Source organism: Pan troglodytes, chromosome 4, assembly GCF_028858775.2.
Source record: "Pan troglodytes isolate AG18354 chromosome 4, NHGRI_mPanTro3-v2.0_pri, whole genome shotgun sequence".
Lineage (NCBI taxonomy): Eukaryota > Metazoa > Chordata > Mammalia > Primates > Hominidae > Pan > Pan troglodytes.
Genome location: NC_072402.2, coordinates 126,109,349 through 126,132,862, shown reverse-complemented (window position 1 = coordinate 126,132,862; position 23,514 = coordinate 126,109,349). Strand labels below are relative to the sequence as shown.

The 23,514-nt window shown below is 37.8% G+C and overlaps 1 protein-coding gene across 1 annotated transcript in view; it reads left to right on the top strand.

The window, feature by feature from the left end:
- Nucleotides 1-23,514, top strand: part of FBN2 (fibrillin 2) — a 279,981-nt gene that overhangs the window by 172,796 nt on the left and 83,671 nt on the right. The window contains exons 18-25 of the mRNA XM_016953727.4: nt 475-600; nt 3,355-3,480; nt 7,807-7,926; nt 14,199-14,336; nt 15,199-15,249; nt 15,732-15,857; nt 19,618-19,845; nt 20,689-20,814. Coding sequence (XP_016809216.3) covers nt 475-600; nt 3,355-3,480; nt 7,807-7,926; nt 14,199-14,336; nt 15,199-15,249; nt 15,732-15,857; nt 19,618-19,845; nt 20,689-20,814 — 1,041 coding nt within the window. The remainder of the gene's footprint in view (nt 1-474; nt 601-3,354; nt 3,481-7,806; nt 7,927-14,198; nt 14,337-15,198; nt 15,250-15,731; nt 15,858-19,617; nt 19,846-20,688; nt 20,815-23,514) is intronic.

Below are 23,514 nucleotides of genomic sequence, written 5' to 3'. Positions count from 1 at the left end.
AGCAATGAGAAACACTTATTAAATATTAGTAACTGGACCTCAAAAATGTAATAAAATAGAAATATCTTGTACCTTTGGGGACCATAAAATTATATGGGCCACCCTAATAAATCTGTCTTTTAATTAGATGGTTACAATATCTATCAACTCGAGTTTTCCTTTGGATTTGGAGCCAACAGCCTATAAATTGTCTTTATTAATTTTATCATAAATGCTGGCATATTTTGTGATTTAACTCTTTGAATTTCTGCCAGCTTCTTTCATTTTTCTTTTGATTTACCAGTGAAGTGTCCTATATCTCTCAGTTTTATTTTCTTACTCCTTGTTTTCAGTTCTTTTTCCTTTCTGAAAGGCAGGCAAATTGTGAGTTTGCAGAGTTAAACACTTCATATGTTGAATGGTCTTTACTAGACCTGCATTTATCAACAAACAATAACATGTGTAGGAGCACTAAACTTTCAATATTTAATGCAGATATCAATGAATGTGCTTTGGATCCTGATATATGTGCCAATGGGATTTGTGAAAACTTACGTGGTAGTTACCGTTGTAATTGCAACAGTGGCTATGAACCAGATGTCTCTGGAAGAAACTGTATTGGTAAGTTATTTGTTATATTTATGCAAGAACATTTCATATAGTGTAATCCCATGGATTATATTAGAAGTAAAAACACAAATGACTAAAACTAAAAATTGTACAGTTTTTCTTGTTTTCTTCATATTACACATTGATAGGAAAATATCAGAATCAAACAAATTTTGTTACACAGTAACAGACTTCTTGGTGGTACCAATTCGTTTTTAAAATATTCTTTTCCGGAATTAACATCCTCAATTATTTGCCTATTGTTTTCCTGCATATACCTTAATCCTGTAATTTTTTACGAATAATTTGACTTCAGAAATTAACAGGTCAGTATGGATAAAAGTAAGTCAAGAAAATAAAGTGTTACAGGTTGAGAGAATTTTAACTTCATAAAGAAACAACCAGTTGCCACAATATACCTAAACATGACAACTAAGACAAAGGTATTTCCTTTTTTAATTATAAGAGAATGATTGAAAAAACTGAAGTATGTAATTTATGTTTAACAAATGCAAGAGGAGGAGGATGAAAAGGTTTGACAGTCTTTTATTTCCTATTAGTGCAAGATTTTCCCATAAAGCACTTGAGTGGACTTTTATAAAATAAATGTTATTCAATCCATCATTGTGCATGATAGTTTTACAACTAATCACTTATGGCTTTTACAACCAAGTGTTAATGATTATGATTAGAAAAGGAACAGATTTTTCTGTGTTTCTGGTAGTGGCTTTTACTGTTGAACATATTCGTTTGATTTGGAGTTGAAGACATACATACAGATGGATGTAAAAGGTATATTTATATTACGTGCTATAATAGATTTTGATAACTACAGGGAAGAGTACCAGGCAAAGATTATTGAACATTTCTAACAACATGCAAACCATGCTAGTTTTTATTCTCCAGAAGTGAAGTCCAGATTTCCCCTTTTTACATGGACACCGGTCATGTTGAATCACAACCTACCCTAACAACCTCATTATAACTTGATTACTTCTATAAAAATCCTATTTCCAAATAAAGTCACATTCTGAGATACTGGGTTTTAAGATTTCAACATATCTTTTTTAAGGGACACAATTCAATCCATAGCTTAGAAAAATGGGTTAAAAAATTGTGATGCAAGCTGGGTGCAGTGGCTCACTCCTGTAATCCTAGTACTTTGGGAGGCTGAGGTGGGTGGATCACCTGAGGTTATGAGTTTGAGACCAGCCTGGCCAACATGGTGAAACCCCCCTCTACTAAAAAATACAAAAATTAGCTGGGCATGGTGGCACGTGCCTATAATCCCAGCACCCAGGAGGCTGCAGCAGGAGAATCACTGGAACCCGGGATGCGGAGGCTGCAGTGAGCGGAGACCTCGCCACTGCACTCCAGCCGTGGTGACAGACCGAGACTCCATCTCAGAAAAAAGAAAAGACAAAAGGAAGGGAAGGGAGGGAAGGGGAGTGGAGAAAGAAAGAGAGAAAGAAAATTGTGATGCAGTCACAATTTGTACACATATTACACTATTATGGGAAAAGCTATGGTAGTCTAGTCCTTAAAATATAATGTTAATTTTTAAAGTATCAAGATTCAGAGTTGGAGCAAAAACAAGATCAAGAAGGGAAAGGGTCAGATAATACACAAAAGAATATTATCAGTGATGATGGAGTTGCAGATGTTTTTCTGATCTGTTTTCAAAATCTCCACAGTATCAGTATATTATTTAATAAGGGAAAATTGTTATTTGCAAGACTAGAAATGTAACTTTAAGTGAAAGAGCTCTTCACTCTAAACTACAGTGTTTATTTCTTTTTGTCACTAACTACACTTGCAAAAATGGAAGAATATGAAGATTAAAATGTGAGGCCAGGTGCGGTAGCTTATGCCTATAATCCCAGCACTTTGGGAGACCAAGCTGCGAGAATCACCTGAGGCCAGAAGTTCCAGAACAGCCTGGGCAACATAGTGAGATCCCATCTCTAAAAAAACTTGTTTTAAGTTGGCCAGGCATGGTGGCACCATGCCTGTATTCTTAGCTACTTTTGGAAGGCTGTGGCAGGAGGATTGCTTGAGCCAAGAAGTTCAAAGCTTCAGTGAGCTGTGATCACACCAGTGCACTATAACCAGGGCAACAGAGTGAGATCCTGTCTCAAAAACAAACAAAAAACTCATTGTGAGCTTTTTAAACTGGAGTTTTAGATGATATTCTCTAGGCTGTTCTGGACTGCTAAAAGAGTATGCAAAATACATCATTTTCATTAATAACTGTTTCTGAGATAAAAACATAGTGGGAAAAGATTAATGAATGTCTTTTAACTGCTGTTTAATGCATTTTTTAACCATCTGGGACATGAAGACATAAGGCATTCTTTTTAAAAATTTTAATCATAAAAAATGCCTTCTGTTACTTTTATTATACATAAGCAAGTATACAGGCAAATGAATTTAACCTTTTGATATCTTTTATGAATGCTTTAAAAATATATCTAACATAATATCATTACAGGACTAAAAGCAAGTGAAGTAGAGATGTGCCTTTCCAAGCTAGTGCATACTTTCCAGGGATTTAAAAGCATCTTAAAATTAGCCACTAGCATAAGAATATCCCATTTGAATAAAACTAAATATATTTTGCTTAGGATGAAGAGTGTGCTGTGATACAGAGACTATGTCACAGAGAAGAAAGAGGGAAATAAAACAAATAACAAAATTAAACATTGCTGCCCACTGTAATAGATGCTTAAATATGTGTATCTCCTATCTTTCAATCGTTGCTTTCAGACATTGATGAATGTTTAGTAAACAGACTGCTTTGTGATAATGGATTGTGCCGAAACACGCCAGGAAGTTACAGCTGTACGTGCCCACCAGGGTATGTGTTCAGGACTGAGACAGAGACCTGTGAAGGTAAGAGCTGTCTTCATTGTCTTATTTGTGAATAGTGAGTACCTGGAGTTGTATAAACATCAATTACAGTGATGAAGCAATGTAGTGAAAAGAATATTGTTTGAATATTTTATTTTATAATCTCGTTTAGCTAATCTGCCAGTTTTTGAAATAGTAAGGACCTAATACAGTTTACAAACACCATCAATTTTGTTCCACTCAGACAAAATATCAACACACATTTGGAACAAACATTTTAAAGCGGATAAAAAAGAAACCAACTGGAAGGAGCCATATTGTTTTACTTGCTGAAATACAATGTCAAATATTTGTTTACTGTGTTTTCCTCTTTTCAGAACCACTATGATCCATTAATATAGGAACCTGAATCGTAATGGAAAAGTTAACTCTTAGGCATTTTATTTATGAAATGATTGATATACCCAAGAAGTTGGCCCACAAAATATTTGAGAACTAAGTAAAAATGATAACTTTAATATGTTTTTAGTCCAAGAGAATTGTCCTTTCCATTTGATAATTTAAAAGTTGTCATTTGGGTTTATAGACCATAACTAGTGTTTAAAAGCTTCTTTGTTTTCTTCTAATCACATATTTTTGCAGTGGAAGTTACTTAAATGAGTTAAATGGTTAGAGAAGTCCTCATTTTCAGTGAGATACTGGCTGAGCAGTGAGTACACTGAATTATGTTTTTGTATCTTGATCAAAGTACTGTATATTTCAGAATAATCTGTGGTATGAATACTAGTCATTGTTCCTGTTTAAATCTCACTGTGTGGGCCTACAGAAGGGTCCCATAACATTCTCAAATCCAATTACTACTTTGTAATAGAAACTTTTAAGAAAAGATTTCATCTTTGATGACTGTGGAATAGCCCCTTTTTTTTTTTATCTGTTAAAGTATTTGGTTTTTTTTTGTGATGCCACAGCCAAGAAAACTGCAGTAGTAATAGTACGCAAAAAGATGTAACATTCTCTCTTCATCTTACTGTTTAACTTCAAAGCATTCTTGTGAACAGAAACCAGTTAGGACTATAGAACAAGATGCCAAAACATGAATGACTCTGCTGAAGTCAATGAAATGCAATTACAAAGTGCAGTGCTAGCTTTGAATTGAATCAGAGGGGCCACTAAAAAACAATAATTAGCCTAAAGAAAAAAAAAGAAAACTTCAGCATAAAATCCCCTTTTTCTAAGCTTACTTCTGGTGACAGTTTCCCCTATTGTCCAATATCTTTTCAGGAACTCCTCAAAGAGGAGTGCTCATTCCATTCCCACTGAAAGTACTTGAAGATTTATCTTTTCAGTAGGTGAGAAGGGGACACACTTAAGAGTTTGAAATATCTTTCAATAGGTTATGAGAGCCCTCTTTTTAAGCCAGCTCTGGCTTCTCAAATGTTTTCAACTACAGAGTCTCTATTTTCTAGATCCTGCTCCCATCTCTAACACCAATTCTTCAGAAATGCTCTGAGAAATGTACTTTATGAAAAAGTATCCTAGCCATATTTCCTCCGTGATTTCCTTGGACAGATGGAAGAAGGGATTTCAAAGGTTTTTGTTTTTCCTGATTTTCTACACTTCCTTCCCATAGTCTTTTTTCAGTTTTGTCTGTTGTCTGTTGGAGGATAAGCTTCTGTTAAATCTCAGGAAACTTAGAAAGCAAGAGCAGGGTAGGACGTCATCTTGATTTAACTAGGAAACTGATGATTTTTAGAACTGGTTTCTCTGTCTAGGAAAATACTTTCTGGTGCTATCGTGAGAGACACGTAATGCGGAAATAAATGGATAGTGTCTGGTTCTATTTGCTATGTACACTGAATTATCAATGATTATTTATAGACAAGTAACATAGAGTACAAAGGTTCTGAGAGTTGAAATACCAAAGAAGGTAAAATCAGAGACTCACCTGCTTACATGAGCAGTTAAGAGTAGGAGCTGGTGGTGTTTAATAGTGTAACATTTGGTGATTATGTAAATATTAAGGCACTTTCATACCAAATCAGGCAACAGTGAGGGTTAGAAACAGTGATCTTCACTTATTACAAGCATACTTAATCTGAGAGATTTATTTAATGTAAAAACAATTTTATGTCTGTCATTCATAGGAAAGAAGTTCATGTTATGTAAATAAAGAAGAAATGATAGACAACTCTTTTGGCTCCAGCCTTATGACATTGGAGGAAATAAAAATGATTTATCATGGGAAACCTAACCAAATAACTGTTATTTCTACATTTTCTTCCCACTGTTATTTGCATTTTATTAAGAGTTTTGCAAAGAATAGACTTGAAGGCTACTAATCTCTTTTTCCCTTGGGTCGCTTTATTATTTCCTCTGTTGCATTCAAACAGTAAGTGTTTCTGTCTGAAGCAGTTCTCTTCATTCTCTTCTTTCTGAATTAATTTCCAAAGACTAGACAGGGAATTATTAGCAGATTCATTGCAAATCTTAGCTTTTTCTTGTATATTTGTCTTGTGCACTAATTTTGTTTGTCAATCATGTTTTCAGAGTATTTTAAATATATAACAAATAGCACTAATAATAGAGCAACGTTCTTCTATATTTCAGATTGAAGTTACAGAAACTTTATTTTACTTTTTTTGTTTGAGCTCTGAGAGTCTGTGAAAGTTAAAATTTTTACAGCAAGGACTGTGGTTTAGATTGTGTTTCCAGTGACATAACTAGTTAAATGTAAACCAGATGTGCTTTGAAGTTTATTTCCAGGAATGTACAGTGAACTGTTTCAATTCCTGGTTCCATGACATTTATAACATAACAACATATTATTTAAAGGAAAACTAAATAGTTGATATTTGTAGTTGTCAGCGCATATGTTTATAGTTTCTGAATTCATAATTGCTTAATTTAAAATAGAAATTTTAAAAACACACAATATTGAAATTCTTCTTTTTTCAGGCTTCTTACAAATGAAATTAATAGGAGAATTATATGTGGTCTGTCCTTAGATTCGTTATCTGCTTCTTTTATGGTTAGCTAGTTTCTTTTTTACATTGTGTTTTTATGAAAAAGTTTCTCTACTTGGATTGATGTTTTCATTAGAAATCTGTGCTGTATTTACAAAATCTCTTCTTGTATTTTTAAGAGGTTTTCTCAGTGTAAACAATCTGAAAAGCAAAATACATTCATATTTCTTCAAACAATTTCTATTTCAAGAATTAAATTAGCACCTGGATATTCCGCTGCGAGCCTTGCTCTTTCAGGATTAGTTTAGTTTAAAGTCCTCTAGTTATTTGTTTACGTGCTTTCCTCAGTATAGTAAAGTGCTTTATAATAAATTCAAAGAAATGTTTAGAGAAAGACAAAATATTCTTGTGAACCTAGAAACCCCAGTGTTCAATGTAAAATGCCGTGAGGACTATTGACCTCTTTCAGATAATTTTGTAGAGAAGGAAAACTGTGTGCCACTTCTTTAAAGTGTACCACTTTAAAAGTGGTTGAATTTATTCTGAAAATGTCTTTGATTTTGTTTATAGTACTTTACCTGAAGCTTGTATTTCTTTTTCATTAACTCATGTGTTAAACTATTTCACATTACAGGCTTGACATTTTCTCTGATCACCATTTGAGAACATAGGCATAGTGCAGTTCTGCTTACTTCTGACCATCAACAGGAATTGTTTAGATTATGGTATATGATTTCATTTAGGACTCAAATCAAATTAATGATTGTAGAGTCCTATTTAAAGCAATTATTTCTACTTGATCAAGTATTTCTAATTTTTATTTTACCAAAATTAGTTGTATTAAAAAAAAACGAAGCAAACTAAACATGTAAATGTGAACAGCTAAAGACAGAGAAGGTGGATAGGGACTAGAGGAGAGTTATGTACCCACCATGAATGTTTCAGTCCTTATTTCCTGATTCATACCCAAGAGCTTGGAATTAAAGCAGCATTGTGATATTTTGCATCTAAGATAGACTTTTTAAGTTTTTCAGAGCCTCATGAAATCATCAAAGCAATCAACCTTTGTTTGTGCACAGGATGTTGCACCTGGAATTACATCTTATTATGTGGGAAAAAAATCCAATTTATGTAAAGTTGTGATGATGTATTGAAGGAGCATGTAACTGAACTCTTTCCCAATAGGCTGATCACTGTGGTCCTACTGAGTTCCCAGTCCTATAGATGTGTATCCACGATGTAAAATGCATGTCTCCATTCCCCATTCACTTTATGCTTCATAGATCCATATTAAAATTACCAGAGCCAAGTTTACCAGACATTCTGGCATTGCGTGGCTTGTTGGAATAATATTTTCCAGAAACACATGGCAGTTCTAACAGAATCTTTTCCTTCTGGATTGTAGATATAAATGAATGTGAAAGCAACCCATGTGTCAATGGGGCCTGCAGAAACAACCTTGGATCTTTCAATTGTGAATGTTCGCCCGGCAGCAAACTCAGCTCCACAGGATTGATCTGTATTGGTAAGATTCATACACAATACTGATGCTTCAATTTCACTGCCAAGATAAGCACAGATCTCAGGCCTTACTATGGATAAAAACAGAATATGATTCCAAAAAGCAAAGAATTACACATTACATTAGTTGTTTTTACTCAATATCAATATAGAGGTAAAACATAATAGCATTAATTAGGCAGCCTATTCAATTTTTGTTAGATTCTAAAAATCTTCCTTTTATATAAGTAGATATATTATGCTATAACTTATAATCATTTCCATACCACACACATATGTATATCCGTTACCCTAAAAATGCCTTGGGCAGCAATATAATCATATCTCTGCTCCATACTTTTTTATAAACAAACTTCAATGGCAAACAAAAAATGTGATGAAATTTGGATTCAGTTAACAGGACAAGAATTTGAAGCTTTTAAACACATAGAGGGAATTTATTATTTTTTCTTTTTTCCATCAATCATAAATTTTTGGGCTCTAAGGAAGAGAAGATAACTGTTCTCTTGCATTTGGAAATCTCTAGGGGAAATTATTCTAAAACATCTAAACTAACATCTTTCAATATGTCTCAAAACATTTAAAGTCAGTTCTTGATAATGGCATGGGATGTATATTAAGGGAGATTGATCTGTTACTGCAAGGAAAAATCCAGCACATAAAAGGGAACAAAACTGTCCCAGTAATTTTTCCCTACTTCTAGCCTCTGTGGTTCCATTCACTAGGCCTACACAGTTCACATCATTAGCTAGTATCCACCTTTAAAGTGAACTAAATATATATTCCAAATAGGAAGATATTTCAGTTTTACATAGTGCCAAATTAACTGGCAGTTTTTATTATCTAGCCAAAATGAATCTTTAGTTTCATATTTGTTGAAGACAATAGCTTTTTCAGTATTATGTCTGACATTAATCATATTTAGCTGGATGCTAGAGTACCTGTTTGTTACATAAAGACAAATGACCAAGTCCAAAATTATCAATGAAAACCTTCTCTTTGGAAACACCAGCTCCTCGTTTCCCAATGAGGTACAGCTGGTGAAATCTGAGCCTTGTTCAGCTCTTCATATTAGGAAATAGACTGCCATCTGCCTGGGGCATTACTTTTTTTCTTATAGAATTCCGGGCTGGGTTGGGGGGTGGTGGGGTGTGTGGGTTGGATCCACTAAAGCAGAAATATTTTTGCTAAGCCACAATTTCCAATTGAGATGGAGTCATTTTATTATGCAAAGGAAATGAATTCAGCATTAATCAATTAATGTCTCAGAAAACTAAATCTGCATGCCACTTGAGCATCAAAGATAGTTAGTTTTTGCCTCATCATGTAGACTTCCATTATTTTGGCCTTTTGCCCTTATATTTATTAACTAAACAAGAACAAAGACTTTTTTACCCCTAAGTCTTTATGTCATTCTTCCAATTGCCAACAACTAACCACCACCATATTTTTCTCAGCCAGTGTATTGTGTGCTTTCATTTATTGTGATTAAATTTGAATATCCCAGTGTAGAGCGGCTCAAAATGAGATTTCCCTAATATTTTTAAAGTTTAGACATTATTTCATGTACTTTTTTATTAAAAGAATCTAGTTGAAAAAGAAAATAACAAATAGTAAAATATACACAGGACAAGTCATGAATGTATAATAGGACTGTCAGTGGCTCTCATCAGTGGTTAGCCTGCAACTTTCTCTTCCACAGGTCCAGGTCATTACATTTTGAAATTTCATGATGTGATTACTAATTTAAAATTACATTAGATTATATATGAATTAGTTGGATACTATGAATATTTAAAGATCTAGAATCTATTTTTCAAGCTTTCTAAATATAAATTAATCTTCAACTATTCTGCAAACTGCTTAAAAAGACTATGGTGTTCCGGTTGAATATAGTTAAATATAATAGAACAATGCATTCGATTAATATTTCCTGCATTATACTGCTGTGGTTTGATGGTTCTATATAATCCAGACCAGTTTCCCTCATCTTTGGCTTGGGTCTGCGCTCTGTCTTCAGCTTGCATGGATATATGGCTGTGACCACTCTGCTGTCAAATCCAATGGTCTATTCTCATTCCTCACCTTAGATTATTAGCAGTATTTGTCACAGTTCATTAATCATTTTCTCAAGAAATTTTGCATTTTTGGCTTTCCAGGCACAACTATCTTCTTCTTCTTTCACTTTTATGGCACATTTTCCCTTTCCTTTACTGAGTCCTCCCTATCCTCCTAACCTTTAACCTGAAGTGTTCCGCCAGTCCGTCTTTGGACCTCTGTTTCTCTTTCTACACTCATCCTCGAGAGCCTCTGTGTTGACTCTCACATTTGTCACTCTAGTTGATAATGAAATTCTAGGCCTCAACCTTGCCACCAATTCCAGATTTGTGTTTCCAACTGTCTGTACAGTGTCTCCACTTGGATGGCTCATCGATATCTCAAATTCCCATGTCTATAACCAAATTCCTGCGTACTGGCTTGAACCTGAGTCTCCCAGGAACATTTCCATCTCAGCAAATGGCAAATTCATTCTTCTAGCTGCCACCCCTTAAAACCTTGGCAGCATCCTTGATGTCTTTTTCTCAAGCTGTATATGAAAGTCATCAGCAAACCTATTGATTGCACTTGAAGTTTATCCATATTTCAACCCCTTCTCACGATCACCACACCAACCCCCAATCCAAGTCACCATCATTTCTCTTCGTAATTACTACCGTAGCCTCTACCTTACCTTCTTTTCCTCATAATACACTCAGTTCTCCACATAGCCACCAGGCAGCCCTTTTAAAACATAAATCAGAGCATATTTCTTTGTCCAGGAACTGTGTCTAGGAAATCCTAGGCTTCTCATTTCATTCAGTAAAAGCTCAAGTCCTAACCGAAGCCTGTACTCCCCTCATGATCTTGCTCCTGCTGTGACCTTGTTTCCCTGTGCCTCCCACCCCCTCAGCCTGAGCCAGACTGGCCTACTTCCTGCTCCTGCGTCAGACACATGCCCACCTGAAGTCCACTGATCTATCTGGCAGGAATGTTTTTCTCTCGGGTTTGTAGGGTTCTCTTTAGGTCTGTATTCAGATGCCACATTGTAAGTCACGATTTCTCTGACCATCCTAGATAAAATAACAGTCTTTCTCCTGTTTCTCCCCTCAAGCTAATTACCCTGCTTTATTTTTTGAGAGTTCTTAACTAATTCCTGACTATCTACATCTGTATCTCAGTTGTGTGTGTGTTTGGGGGCCGGGATGGGCATACACACACAACAGTGGGTCAGTGGGGAGACAGGGAGGGAGGATGGAGGAAAGGAATCAGAGAGAGAGAAGGATGAGCCTGTAGGAGGGTGCAGGGTGCTATCAATGGATTTGTAGCTTTTCAAGTGTTGATACAGCACCAGCCTAAAGAATCACAGTGCTACAGAGTGAGGGCTTTGGAGTCAGACTGCATGGGCTTGAATCTTGATGCTGACACTGTACTAGCTGGGTGACCTTGGGTAAATTGGTTGACCTCTGTATGCCTAAATTTTCTCATCTGCAAATTGTACATAATTCACAGGGTTGTTTTAATGAGTAAATAAATTAATACATAGAAAGCCTTCCAGTTCCTGTCACTATCTTGATAAATCTTAGCAATAACTGTTGTTTATCTTACTTAAAATGATGACAACCAAGGTGATAAATCAGAACTAGTCCAGGTCATTAAAAGATCATTTAAATACACAGTAGCTTTACACAAACATCTCTGTTTCCTCTGTGCTATGGAATTTACAGATGTAAATCTATAACAAGCCTGTAGTTTGAGAACTGACACAAATGCTTCTCTACAGTTTTATCCAAACTGAACATTCCAGCCAGAGTGAAAAAGCAAAGTGACTGTCCAGCTCTTTTTCACACCTTTGCCCTGTAACTTTTTATTCAGTACAGGAGAGAATTGTTTTGTTTCAACCTCTGTCTTGGTGTTTGGGTTGTTGGTAACTTCTTGTGTTTCCTAGGGAATCAGAAATTACTATTTCTGCCATCATAGGCCCATGGTTTAATTGTAATTCCCTTTCTGTGTTTGGGGGCAGGGGGTATTTTTGTTGTTGAATTTAGAAGTAAAAACTTTTTTTTTTTTTTTGGAAGACAGGGTCTCACTGTGTCACCCAGGCTAGAATACAGTGACACGATCTCACTGCAGCCTCTGCCTACGGGGCTCAGGCAATCCTCCCACCTCAGCTTCCTGAGTAGCTGGGACTACAGGCATGTGCCATCACTCCCAGCTAATTTTTGTGTTTTTTGTAGAGACGGGGTTTCACCATGTTGTCCAGGCTGGTCTTGAACTCCTGGGCTCCAGCGATCCGACTGCCTCAGCCTCCCAAAGTGCTGGGATTATAGTCATGAGCCACTGTGTCTGGCCAGAAGTAAATTTTATCTGTACATATTATTAAAATGAATTTTCAAATAAATACTATAGGAATACACTTATTCTTTGTTTTCTTCCAAGTCTTAATGCCACAATATGCTGTTGAGGTTTTGGTAAAGTGTTTTCCACATCACTCACATCAGAATCACCTGAGGAATTTGTCAAAATTCAGATTCCTGGGCTGCATACCGGGAAACTTATGAATCGGCATTTTAACAAGCGTCTTGGTAATATTATGCACACTTAACTGAGAGCCACTGCTCTACAAGGAAAACATGACATATGATTTGTTTTAGCCAATTAGTATTTGCCATATCAGCTTTGACTGGATTCCTTATCACTGCTTCAAAATCAGTTAACAGTCATTTATTATTTGTTCATTTGAAAAACTTTTCATTATGCCACCAAAAATATACTAACCATTCGTTATTCCCTTTAATCCACATAAAATAAAAATTTTAAAGTGCATAATATTTCACTGGATACTCTACCATTCAAAAGGAAGAACAAATTTGATGTGGAGTCAGTCTAAAACGTTAGGAATGGTTATCTCTAGAGGGTTACAGGTGATTTTTACATCTTCCTCATACTTCTCTATTTCTTCAAATTGTTTACCATAAGTATGATTTACTTTTTGAACTAGAGATAAATCTACACACAGACATACACACATTTTTTAAGTGCCTGAAAGAAAATACATCAGATATTAGCCCTGGGAATGCATTAGTGAGGGTTTTATAAGTGATGTTTATTCCTTCTTTGTTTTATAGGGCTTTTTCTTTTAAATTATTCATCAAATAATTATCTTCAGCTGGAGAAATATTGGCCTTTGCATAACAGAACATACATTGTGTGTGAATTATTTAGTAGGGACTTAAGGTAGAAGGAAAAGGATTTTATACGATAAAATCTTAAATATCAAAGCATTTGTCATTAAGGATATATCTTATGAATACTTTTCACACAAGTAATGGTCTTATCATGTTGTTATAGTATGTTAAAAGAAAAATAAAAAGAAGGGCGGGGCGCAGTGGCTCATGCCTGTAATCCTAACACTTTGGGAGGCTGAAGTGGAAGGATTGCTTGAGGCCTGGAGTTCCAAACCAGACCAACCTGGGCCACATGGCAATGCACTGTGTTTCTGAGTACCAGCATAAAATCTTGGACAACTCCTCTTAGAATATCAATAGATATAATTATATTAATTACCATATTATGTGAGAGAGATACATAGTACAATATTTTATTTACATATATGTAATATACCATATTTGAATGCAGGTACATGAAAGTGTTTTCAAAGTACATGCTATTAAAAGTTTTTTCTTTTTTTTTTTTGAGACGAAGTTTCGCTCTTGTTGCCTAGGCTGGAGTGCAATGGCACAATCTTGGCTCACTGCAACCTCTGCCTCCTGGGTTCAAGCGATTCTCCTGCCTCAGCCTCCCGAGTAGCTGGGATTACAGACACCTGCCACCAAGCCTGGCTAAGTTTTGTATATTTAGTAGAGACGGGGTTTCACCATGTTGACCAGGCTGGTCTTGAACTTCTGACCTCAGGTGATCCACCTGCCTCGGCCTCCCAAAGTGCTGGGATTACAGGCGTGAGCCACTGCACCCAGCCCCACTATTAAAACTTTTAAAGTATTCTTTTTTTTTTTTTTTTCTCTGGTGGAGATGGGGTTTTGCTATTTTCCCAGGCTGGTATCGAACTCCTGGGCTCAAATGATCCTTCCTCCTCAGCCTCCCAAAGTGCTGGGATTACAGGCGTGAGCCAGTAATCTTTCTTTTTTAGAATACTGTAACAAATGCCTTTTGTGTACACAGCTGAATTCTATTTTCTTCAGAGGTAAGAGTTCCCCAACCTTTCCTGTTCCTTTTCAGACAGCCTGAAGGGGACCTGTTGGCTCAACATCCAGGACAGCCGCTGTGAGGTGAATATTAATGGAGCCACTCTGAAATCTGAATGCTGTGCCACCCTCGGAGCCGCCTGGGGGAGCCCCTGTGAGCGGTGTGAACTAGGTAGGAGCCTTATTGGGAGCTTCTGGGCTTCTCCTTGGAAACTTCTCCTGCCACTAGGACACCTCTTTCACTACGCAGTTCCTTAGTGAAGAAGGTCAGAGATCATTTACTTTTGCTAAAATGTTATCTTCCCTGGCTAATGTTTTTTACCTCTTAAAATGTGTATTTGTTTTATCCTGGTACATAAGCAGGCCTTCTAAATATTTTAACATGGAAGGGAATCAGCTAGAATCTATCTGCTAGATGACTGTATCCTCTGGTATCCTTGTTTGCGTGGTGGCTGTTTTCCTCAAATATTTTGTTTACTTTTGTTTTTTTGAGACAGAGTCTCGCTCTGTCACCAGGCTGGAGTGCAGTGGCATGACCTCGGCTCATTGCAACCTCCACCTCCCGGGTTCAAGCGATTCTCCCGCCTCAGCTTCCCAAGTAGCTGGGACTAAAGGTGCCCGCCACCATGCCCAGCTAATTTTTGTATTTTTAGTAGAGACGGGGTTTCACCATGTTGGTCAGATGGGTCTCCAACTCCTGACCTCAAGTAATCCGCCCTCCCAAAGTGCTGGGATTACAGGCGTGAGCCACCGCGCCTGACCTGTTTACTTTTAACTCAGTTGTCAATGTGACAGCAAAAAGAAATTGTAGGAAAAATTATGAGAATCTCAATACAGGTCAATACCAATGCAGTTACCACAGAAAGTCATGTGCCCTACCGAATGAAGAGGGGACAATGATGTCCTTGGACCCTAAGACCCTGCCTTGCAGTTTTTATTTAGTTCCATTTAGATTTCATTATACTTCTTCTTGAGCATACCATGGTTGTATTTTATTCTATAATGAAGTAAAATTTGTCCTGTTGTTGTTACAGATACAGCTTGCCCAAGAGGGCTTGCCAGGATTAAAGGTGTTACGTGTGAAGGTGAGTGTATCCTTCCTTGGAAGATACTATACATCTTTTGAGCAGTAAGTAAAATTAACATTCACTCTCAAACTTTGGAGATATTTATCATTTTCAAAAACCTTGACATTTCAATAAAAATACTCGATGTAATCAACAAATGCTTTAGCATAATTCTCTTAGGAAAGAGCTTAGAGTTTCCCATTTCTCCTCTTTATGGAGTTGTGTAAATTTCATGAAGACATCACTAGCCTTTAAGGCCCAGAACAGCTGGGAAAGGCACATGTCTGGGCCATGTTTTATGGACAGGCGAGGCTGTGGTAATTTTCACAGCTGGTACCTAGGAAAGCGGGTGGCTCGGTTGTGGAATATTTCTGTTTAACTCAAGTAATAATCCACATTGTATTGAATGTGGATTGAAAATGCTATACAGGAAGTAGGACCACACCTGCTTTTTCTATTTGTAACATCTTTGTTCCTCTGCTTGCTGCATTTCCCTGCAGATGTTAATGAGTGTGAGGTGTTCCCTGGCGTTTGTCCAAATGGACGCTGTGTCAACAGTAAGGGATCTTTTCATTGCGAGTGCCCTGAAGGCCTTACGTTGGATGGGACTGGCCGTGTATGTTTGGGTAAGATTCACACCCTCATGTATTCTATGTATAAAACAAGCCATGAATTTCCTGGTTTAAGCAGTGGCTAGTCCAAAACCACAAGAGTTTGTACTTGAGAAAACTTGCTTTAAATGAGATATTTAGGGGGAAATCACTAGAGGCTGTTTTAAAAGTGAATGTATTTATGTGAAATTGTTTCTGTTTCATGCCAAAAGTTGGGACTGCTCAAAAATCTATCTCAAAATCTTCCATTTCTTTAACCAGATAATTTAGACAGGTTCAGTCTTTCACACTGAGTTAATAGAGTAAGAATATGTTGAACACAGAAGGAAAGTTGGAGACTAGGATTTTAAAAGTTTACATTTGTCAGCTCATTGCAGCTACACCCTGAAGACAGTGGGGAAAGTCAAGAGCAAAGATATGTTGCTTCTGCTTGAAATCATTCACTGATCCTGGTCCTTCCTTTATTGCTATTAGAGTTTAAGTTTTCTTAATAGTTTATTTTTTAAAGATCTGTAGTGATGAATCTCTTTCTTTCAACAGCATATTATAGGAATAGTGATTTGACCTTTTTCTTTATTAGTGTCATGTTTGAACTTGAATTTCATGATTGAAAAAGAAATTTCTATTAATTTTCATTGTATGTAACAATAATTTTTCATTTACCTACAGAGTTTTTTTTCCCCCAATAAGCTATGGAACAGTAAATTTTTAGTTTATAAAAGAACTTTACATAGATTTGTATTTGAAATTTAGACATGTAGACAAAGCATAAATAATAGTGGTGGTGTATGCAATGACCTTTAAAGTATTTACATATCAGTGATTTTTAAAATTTACTGTAAGAAAAAAGTTTGCAATACCATACAGTTATTATAATTAAAACAGATTTCATTTTTAACTCAATTTTTGATAGCACATTTAAATCTGGATTGGAAGCATGACTGTAAAATCATACAAAATTATTTAGAAAACATAATATCCAAAGTACAAAAATAAAGAAAATTTCTTTCAGATTTTTAAATATTTTAAAAATTATCTTTAAGTGATCTACAATGTTTAGAAATAAGTATCATTTGAAGATGACAAAATATTCCCCCAAAACTATCGAAATTTTAAAAAAAGAAAATGTCAAAAATAATAATATCAGTATGACCAAATGACTAATGAAATCAAGTTACCTTCTATAATGAAACGCTATAATATATGAAGATATATCATTGATTGTAAATTATTACTCAGCAAAATAAATTTTCAATAACATTATTCAAAATTATGGCTGGGAGTGGTGGCTTACGCCTGTAATCCCAGCACTTTGGGAGGCTGAGACAGGTGGATCACCTGAGGTCAGGAGTTCGAGACCAGCCTGGGCAACATGGGGAACCCCCCCCCTCCGTCTCTACTAAAAATATAAAAATTAGCTGGGCATGGTGATGCATGCCTGTAATCCCAGCTACTTGAGGGTCTGAAGCAGGAGAATCGCTTGAACCTGGGAAGCGGAGATTGCAGTGAGCCGAGGTCGCACCGCTATACCCCAGCCTTGGCAACAGAGTGAGGCTCCGTCTCAAAAAAAAAAAAGCATTTTTTAATATTCTAAGATGATATATTGGATTCTTCATCCTTGTACTTTGCTTAAATGCTTTTGTCACCACTTGAATTATGCTATATTAATTAATTCTGTCTGGGGATGTGAGCAAGTTTCAAGAAGCAACTGGCACATGAAAATGTAAAGTATTCTGAGAACTAAAGTTTTGGTAAATGCTCTGATAGAACCTCATCTGAATCAGGGATCCCAAACTCAGATGCTTGCAGGAGCCAAGCATGTAACATATAAATGAGTGACGCGACAACAGGGAGCAGTGGGGACTGCAGCAAACTTCAGAGAACATGGACCATCCAAAGGTTTCCAAATTCATATTTTAATTTCCATGCAAGGACAATCGCAGCATTGATAGGCCTTATGTGGCCAGTGTACTGACGTTTAATTCCTGATATAAATATAGAGTTCTCAGTAGTGTGCTGACTTTTAATTGCCGATATAAACATCCATAGAGGTCTCAGTATTAAAGACAGGATTGCTCTTCCTGGCTGTTATAACTTTTTACATGCATAGTTCAGATGCCTTTCCCCTCTCACCCTAGTTTATTCCAATAAGCTATGAAATGGTACATTTTTAGTTTGTCTTGAGCTTCTTGAGCAGGTTTCTTCAGTAACCTCACAGTATGACTCAGGCCAGAGTTCTTAGGCCACCTGTACTTATATAAGACTTTCACATCTTGAGAAGATTCTTACTTAGCTGCTGACATATGGGACGGAACCAGCTATAAGGAGACTAGCCCCTCAGAGCCCTGTGATAATGAGATGCTGGATTACTATCACACTTCACACTGGCAAAGCATGTGGCTTTTTGGTTTGTGTTAATGTAGATATATAAGACAGAATCACCTTCTGTAGATATCTACATTCAGTCTGCTGAATCAAAATAAACATTTACCACAGTTATTTTTTCTTTAAAAATAGGACTTTTTCTCAAGTAGCTGGGATTACAGGTACCCAGCACCATGCCCAGCTAATTTTTGTATTTTTAGTAGAGATGGGTTTTCGCCATGTTGGCCAGGCTGGTCTCGAACTCCTGACCTCAGGTGATCCAGCTGCCTCAGTCTCCCAAAGTGCTGAAATTATAAGCATGAGCCACCACGCCACACCTGGTCTGGGCAACAGAGTGAGACTCCATCTCAAAAGAAAGAAAGAAAGAAAAAAAATAGAACTTTTTAATTCCAGTACTCAGAAATGTAACTCATTACCTTTTAGAACTTGAAAGAATCAATATTGACAGTAACTAAAGTAGTAAACATTAATTTTTATGTGTACATTTCCATCAGGGATCTCATTCCCTCCGTTAGACAGTTTTCAGCTTCTGGAAAGGATTTAATGTCTTAAAATGTTCTTATCAAAGAAATCATGCTATTTGATTAAGGAACCCTTTCCAAACTCATTATCCATATTTGTAATTAAACAGCCAAGTGCTTTAGTATGATTTGAAAATAAATCTATTTGCTAACAGATGAACATGTTATTTATAGACCATTCTGGTCTACTCTATTTTTAGATGTAGGCAACTGTTTATAGATATTCTAAGGTCCTGGCTAGCACAGGCTAAGCACTGAAATGTTGGTCTCTTTTGAAGTTGGAGGGAAAATGTGACATTTAAACAAATAATTGGTCCCTTAAAAAGGAAAATTCACATAATCCAGGGAAAAACCATGATGCAAAAGGTAAAGTTGGCAGGAGAAAAAAAAAACTTTAAATGTAATAATATTATAACACTTTCTTTTGTAGTGATCTTAATAGTTGTAACAAATTGGCAAATAGATTATAGCCGATCATTTACTGTTTATGAATGAGATCTGACAGGGCTGCTTAAAAGGCACTTGAAGCAATTCTCTGAACAGGAAGAATTATCATTAAAATTATCTTACTTTTTCTAAAGTGAACAATACAAAAAAAGGAATAATAGACATGAAGCAGTCATCTCATGAGAAGACCTTTTCTTCCTGAGGGTTTCTTGTGAGAATTAAGACTGAAGAGGATCTCACCTTTGTTCTCCTTAAATGACTGTCATTATGGAGTCCATTCCAGGAGGTCAGGGACTGCATCTTGCCCACCAGTACACCGCAAGGGTCCTGCATGATGCCTGGTGCTGAGCAGACGCTTGACATGTGACTGTTCAATGGATGTTTCAACTCATTCTCACCCTGTGATTTCGCTCTCGGTGTAGATATTCGCATGGAGCAGTGTTACTTGAAGTGGGATGAAGATGAATGCATCCACCTCGTTCCTGGAAAGTTCCGCATGGATGCCTGCTGCTGTGCTGTCGGGGCGGCTTGGGGCACCGAGTGTGAGGAGTGCCCCAAACCTGGCACCAAGGAATACGAGACGCTGTGCCCCCGCGGGGCTGGCTTTGCTAACCGAGGGGATGTTCTTACTGGGCGGCCATTTTACAAAGGTAACTGCCTGCGGCCAGCGCCTTGGTCCTTCACCAACAGGAAGCCTTCGACATTCTCTGAGAATTGGTTTTGCTTTAAATGTTTGACTTCCCACTTTATTTTCTCAGTTAAACTTAGGTTTTGTGACCAATGTTTTGTCCCAAGAGTATAAATCCCCTCTATAAGATGGCATTGAAGTAAAGAGATAAAACAGATTGCTTATCTTTCTCTTCTACTCTTTGTTCCTCTACAACCGGAGATGTCGCCCTGATAGCTGCATCTGTAGCAGAAAGTTACCTATTCCCACTTATCTTTATAAAACAAGTAGTGAGAAATAAAGGGATCAGAACTCTTTCTTAAGCATATAGAATCTTTGGCCGGGCGTGGTGGCTCACGCCTATAATCCTAGCACTTTGGGAGGCTGAGGTGGGTGGATCACCTGAGGTCAGGAGTTCAAGACCAGCCTGACCAACATGGTGAAACCCCGTCTCTACTAAAAATACAAAAATTAGCCGGGCGTGGTGGCACGCGCCTGTAATCTCAGCTACTCGGGAGGCTGAGGCAGGAGAATCGCTTGAACCTGGGAGGTGGAGGTTGCAGTGAGCCGAGATTGTGCCATTGCACTCCAGCCTGGGCAACAACAGTGAAACTCTGTCTCAAAAAAAAAAAAAAAGAATATAAGATCTTTTTCACCATATTGAAACTTCCTGTGTGATATCAGTGTGATCACTGAAACATTTAGTAGCCCTGTTTTTTACTTGGATGCATTACTGTTGTCCATCATGATAGATTTTTAACTTAAAGTGATGGACCTAATCGTTTATATCAACCGGCTCTACATTCTGGCTTCATTCTGCTTTTAGACATCAATGAATGCAAAGCATTTCCTGGGATGTGCACTTATGGGAAGTGCAGAAATACAATCGGAAGCTTCAAATGCCGTTGCAATAGTGGCTTTGCTCTAGACATGGAGGAAAGAAACTGCACGGGTAAGATGGTTCTGCTGTTTTATTTGATAAACTCTGGCTGTCTTTCCTTTACTCTGTTTGAAAGGACTGCCCTAAAAAGCTAATCCTCTCATTGAGAACATGAAAATTTTTATTTATTTATTAATTTTTTTTAGAGAAAAGATCTCACTTAGTCACCCAGGCTGGAGTGCAGAGACATGATCATGGCTCACTGTAACTTCAAACTCCTGTTCTCAAGTAGTCCCTCCACCTCAGCCTCCCAAGTAACTGGGAGCACAGGTGTGCGCCACCATGCACAGCTAATTAAAAAGTTATTTATTTATTTTAAGAGATGGGGTCTCACTTTGCTTCCCAGGCTGGTCTCAAACTCCTGGCTTCAAGTGATCCTCCTGCATTGGCCTCCCCAAGTGCTGTGATTACAGGCTTGAGCCACGGCATCCAGCTCTGTAAATTTTTAAAATTTCTTTTCCCTACACTTAAACCAGTTCTCCAAATAAACTCGTTGTGAGATAACTGCAAAACATCATGAAAATGCTGTTTGTTTTATATTTAGGAACAGCATACAAATATGATTTTGAAAATATATGACTACTAAAGAAATACAGTCATTAAATCCACAAGAATTATATAAACTTGAGTAGTGTTCTCTTAAAGATTTTAAGGTTTGTGATATAGAAGTTATTACTTCTTTTCCTCATCTGTGAACAGGAATCTTAATATTAGTTTTCAGTCACCATCCATACCCATAACATTCTCTTTGAACAAGATGCGAAGTTCTAACTTTTTCTATTAGTATACCATGTTGTTCCAGACCCTTGAGCTGTGTCTTCAGGATCTCGTTCTCAGCACTCTCTTTGTTCGTATTCTCCATGGGATTTCCCCTTATCGCACTCCCTCCTGCCTGCTCCTTCTTCCTGACCTCACAGCCGCGTCTTTCTTGGCTCTTTCCTGTGCCTCCTCAGCCAAGGCTATCTCTGAGCTTTTCACAGCTGTCCATCTGGCCTTCTGAAGTCCTGCTGCCTTGAAGTCTGCTCAAGCCCTGTGCCAGTCTCCAGAGCTTCATCCCCTCACCTGTTTTCTCCACTCTGGCTGCTGCACTTTGCTGGGAGAGTCTGAGGAGTGCTGCCTGAGATTACTGCATTCACCTCCAAGTCCTCGAAGCTGCTTGACAACACTCATATTCACCTCCATTCATCACTTTCTGAATTCCTCTCAGCACTGCTTCTAAACCTCTTCCCTGACTTACATGCCCTCTCCTCTACCCTCCACCCCCATCTATTGCCGTTCTCCTTCATTGAGAATAAATCTGATTGCCTGCATCCTTCTCACACAGCCTCCTCTCTAGTGATAACATCTCCTTTATCCCGCTGGGCATGGTGGCTCAAGCCTGTAACCCCAGCACTTTGGGAGGCCGAGACGGGCAGATCACCTGAGGTCGGGAGTTTGAGACCAACCTGACCAACATGGAGAAACCCCATCTCTACTAAAAATACAAAATTAGCCGGGCAAGGTGGTACATGCCTGTAATCCCAGCTACTCGGGAGGCTGAGGCAGGAGGATCGCTTAAACCCAGGAGGCGGAGGTTGTGGTGAGCCGAGATCGTGCCATTGCACTCCAGCCTGGGCAATGAGAGCAAAACTCCATCTCAAAAAAAAAAAAATCTCCTTTATCCCCCACTCCCTCTCCTCCGGTGACAGAGAATGAGGTGTGATGCTCTCCCTGGATTTGGGGTTAACTCCTCTTTTCCCTCCTTCCCAGCTCCTGCTCTGGGTTGTCTCAGCAGGTTCGCTCCTCTCTCCTCTCTCTAGCATCTCCTCTTCCCTGCTTCCTGTTCCTCAACTTATACACAGGTTCAAAATATCTCCTCAGCCCTCTTTTCTCTCAAGCTACCATCCCGTTTTCCTGCTGGTAAGTCTCACCCCTCTCTTTCAACCAGCCATTTGTCCTGTAATTTTGACTTTTGCCCTCTGTCACTCAGGCACATACACGTATACTCATCTACTCTTGCAAAACATCTTTGTGGTGTTAAAACATCTCTCCTGGACCTCTGCTTGCCAAATCTCTCCTTGAGATTTTCTTTTCTCTTAGTTTCTGTGGTATTTTCCGGTCTTCATCATCCTTCTATGCAGATGATATTTCTTCTCTAACCTCTACAGATTCTTCTTGCCTTTCCCATTTCTTGGGTGTTGCCAGAGTCCTCTACTCAGCGTCTTGCCTCTCAGAGTTTCATCTACCATCATGACTTCAGAGATGGCCTCTGCTGAGCTGACTCCCAGACCCTGTCTCTAACTCTCTCTGTTCTTCCTGAGTTTCACTCCCACATTTATAACTTCCCATCTGGAAAGTTTGTCTTTGTTTTGATCTTTCTTTGCTCTTCCCCCTACCCTGTACTTTATCCTACTAGGGACTTCCCTGTGTGCATTAGGAGTATAATTTTGAACAGGATTGAAGCCTCCAATTGAATTTTGACGTCTCTCTCTCCCAAAGTGAAAAAGTTATGCGAATTCTTTCATTAAACTGGCTATTTCAATTACCTGTGATATTTCTTCAGACAGAGGCAGGTTAAGCTCCTCAGGAAACAGACTCCAAGGCAGAGATGAGCATTCAGGAAGTTTATTGGGGCTTGCTCCTGGGATGAACAATGAGGAAGGGAAGGGAGGAAAGCAGAAGTGGGCAGAGAAAGAAATGGGGCTGTGATGCAGTCCCACTGAAGTCCTCAGC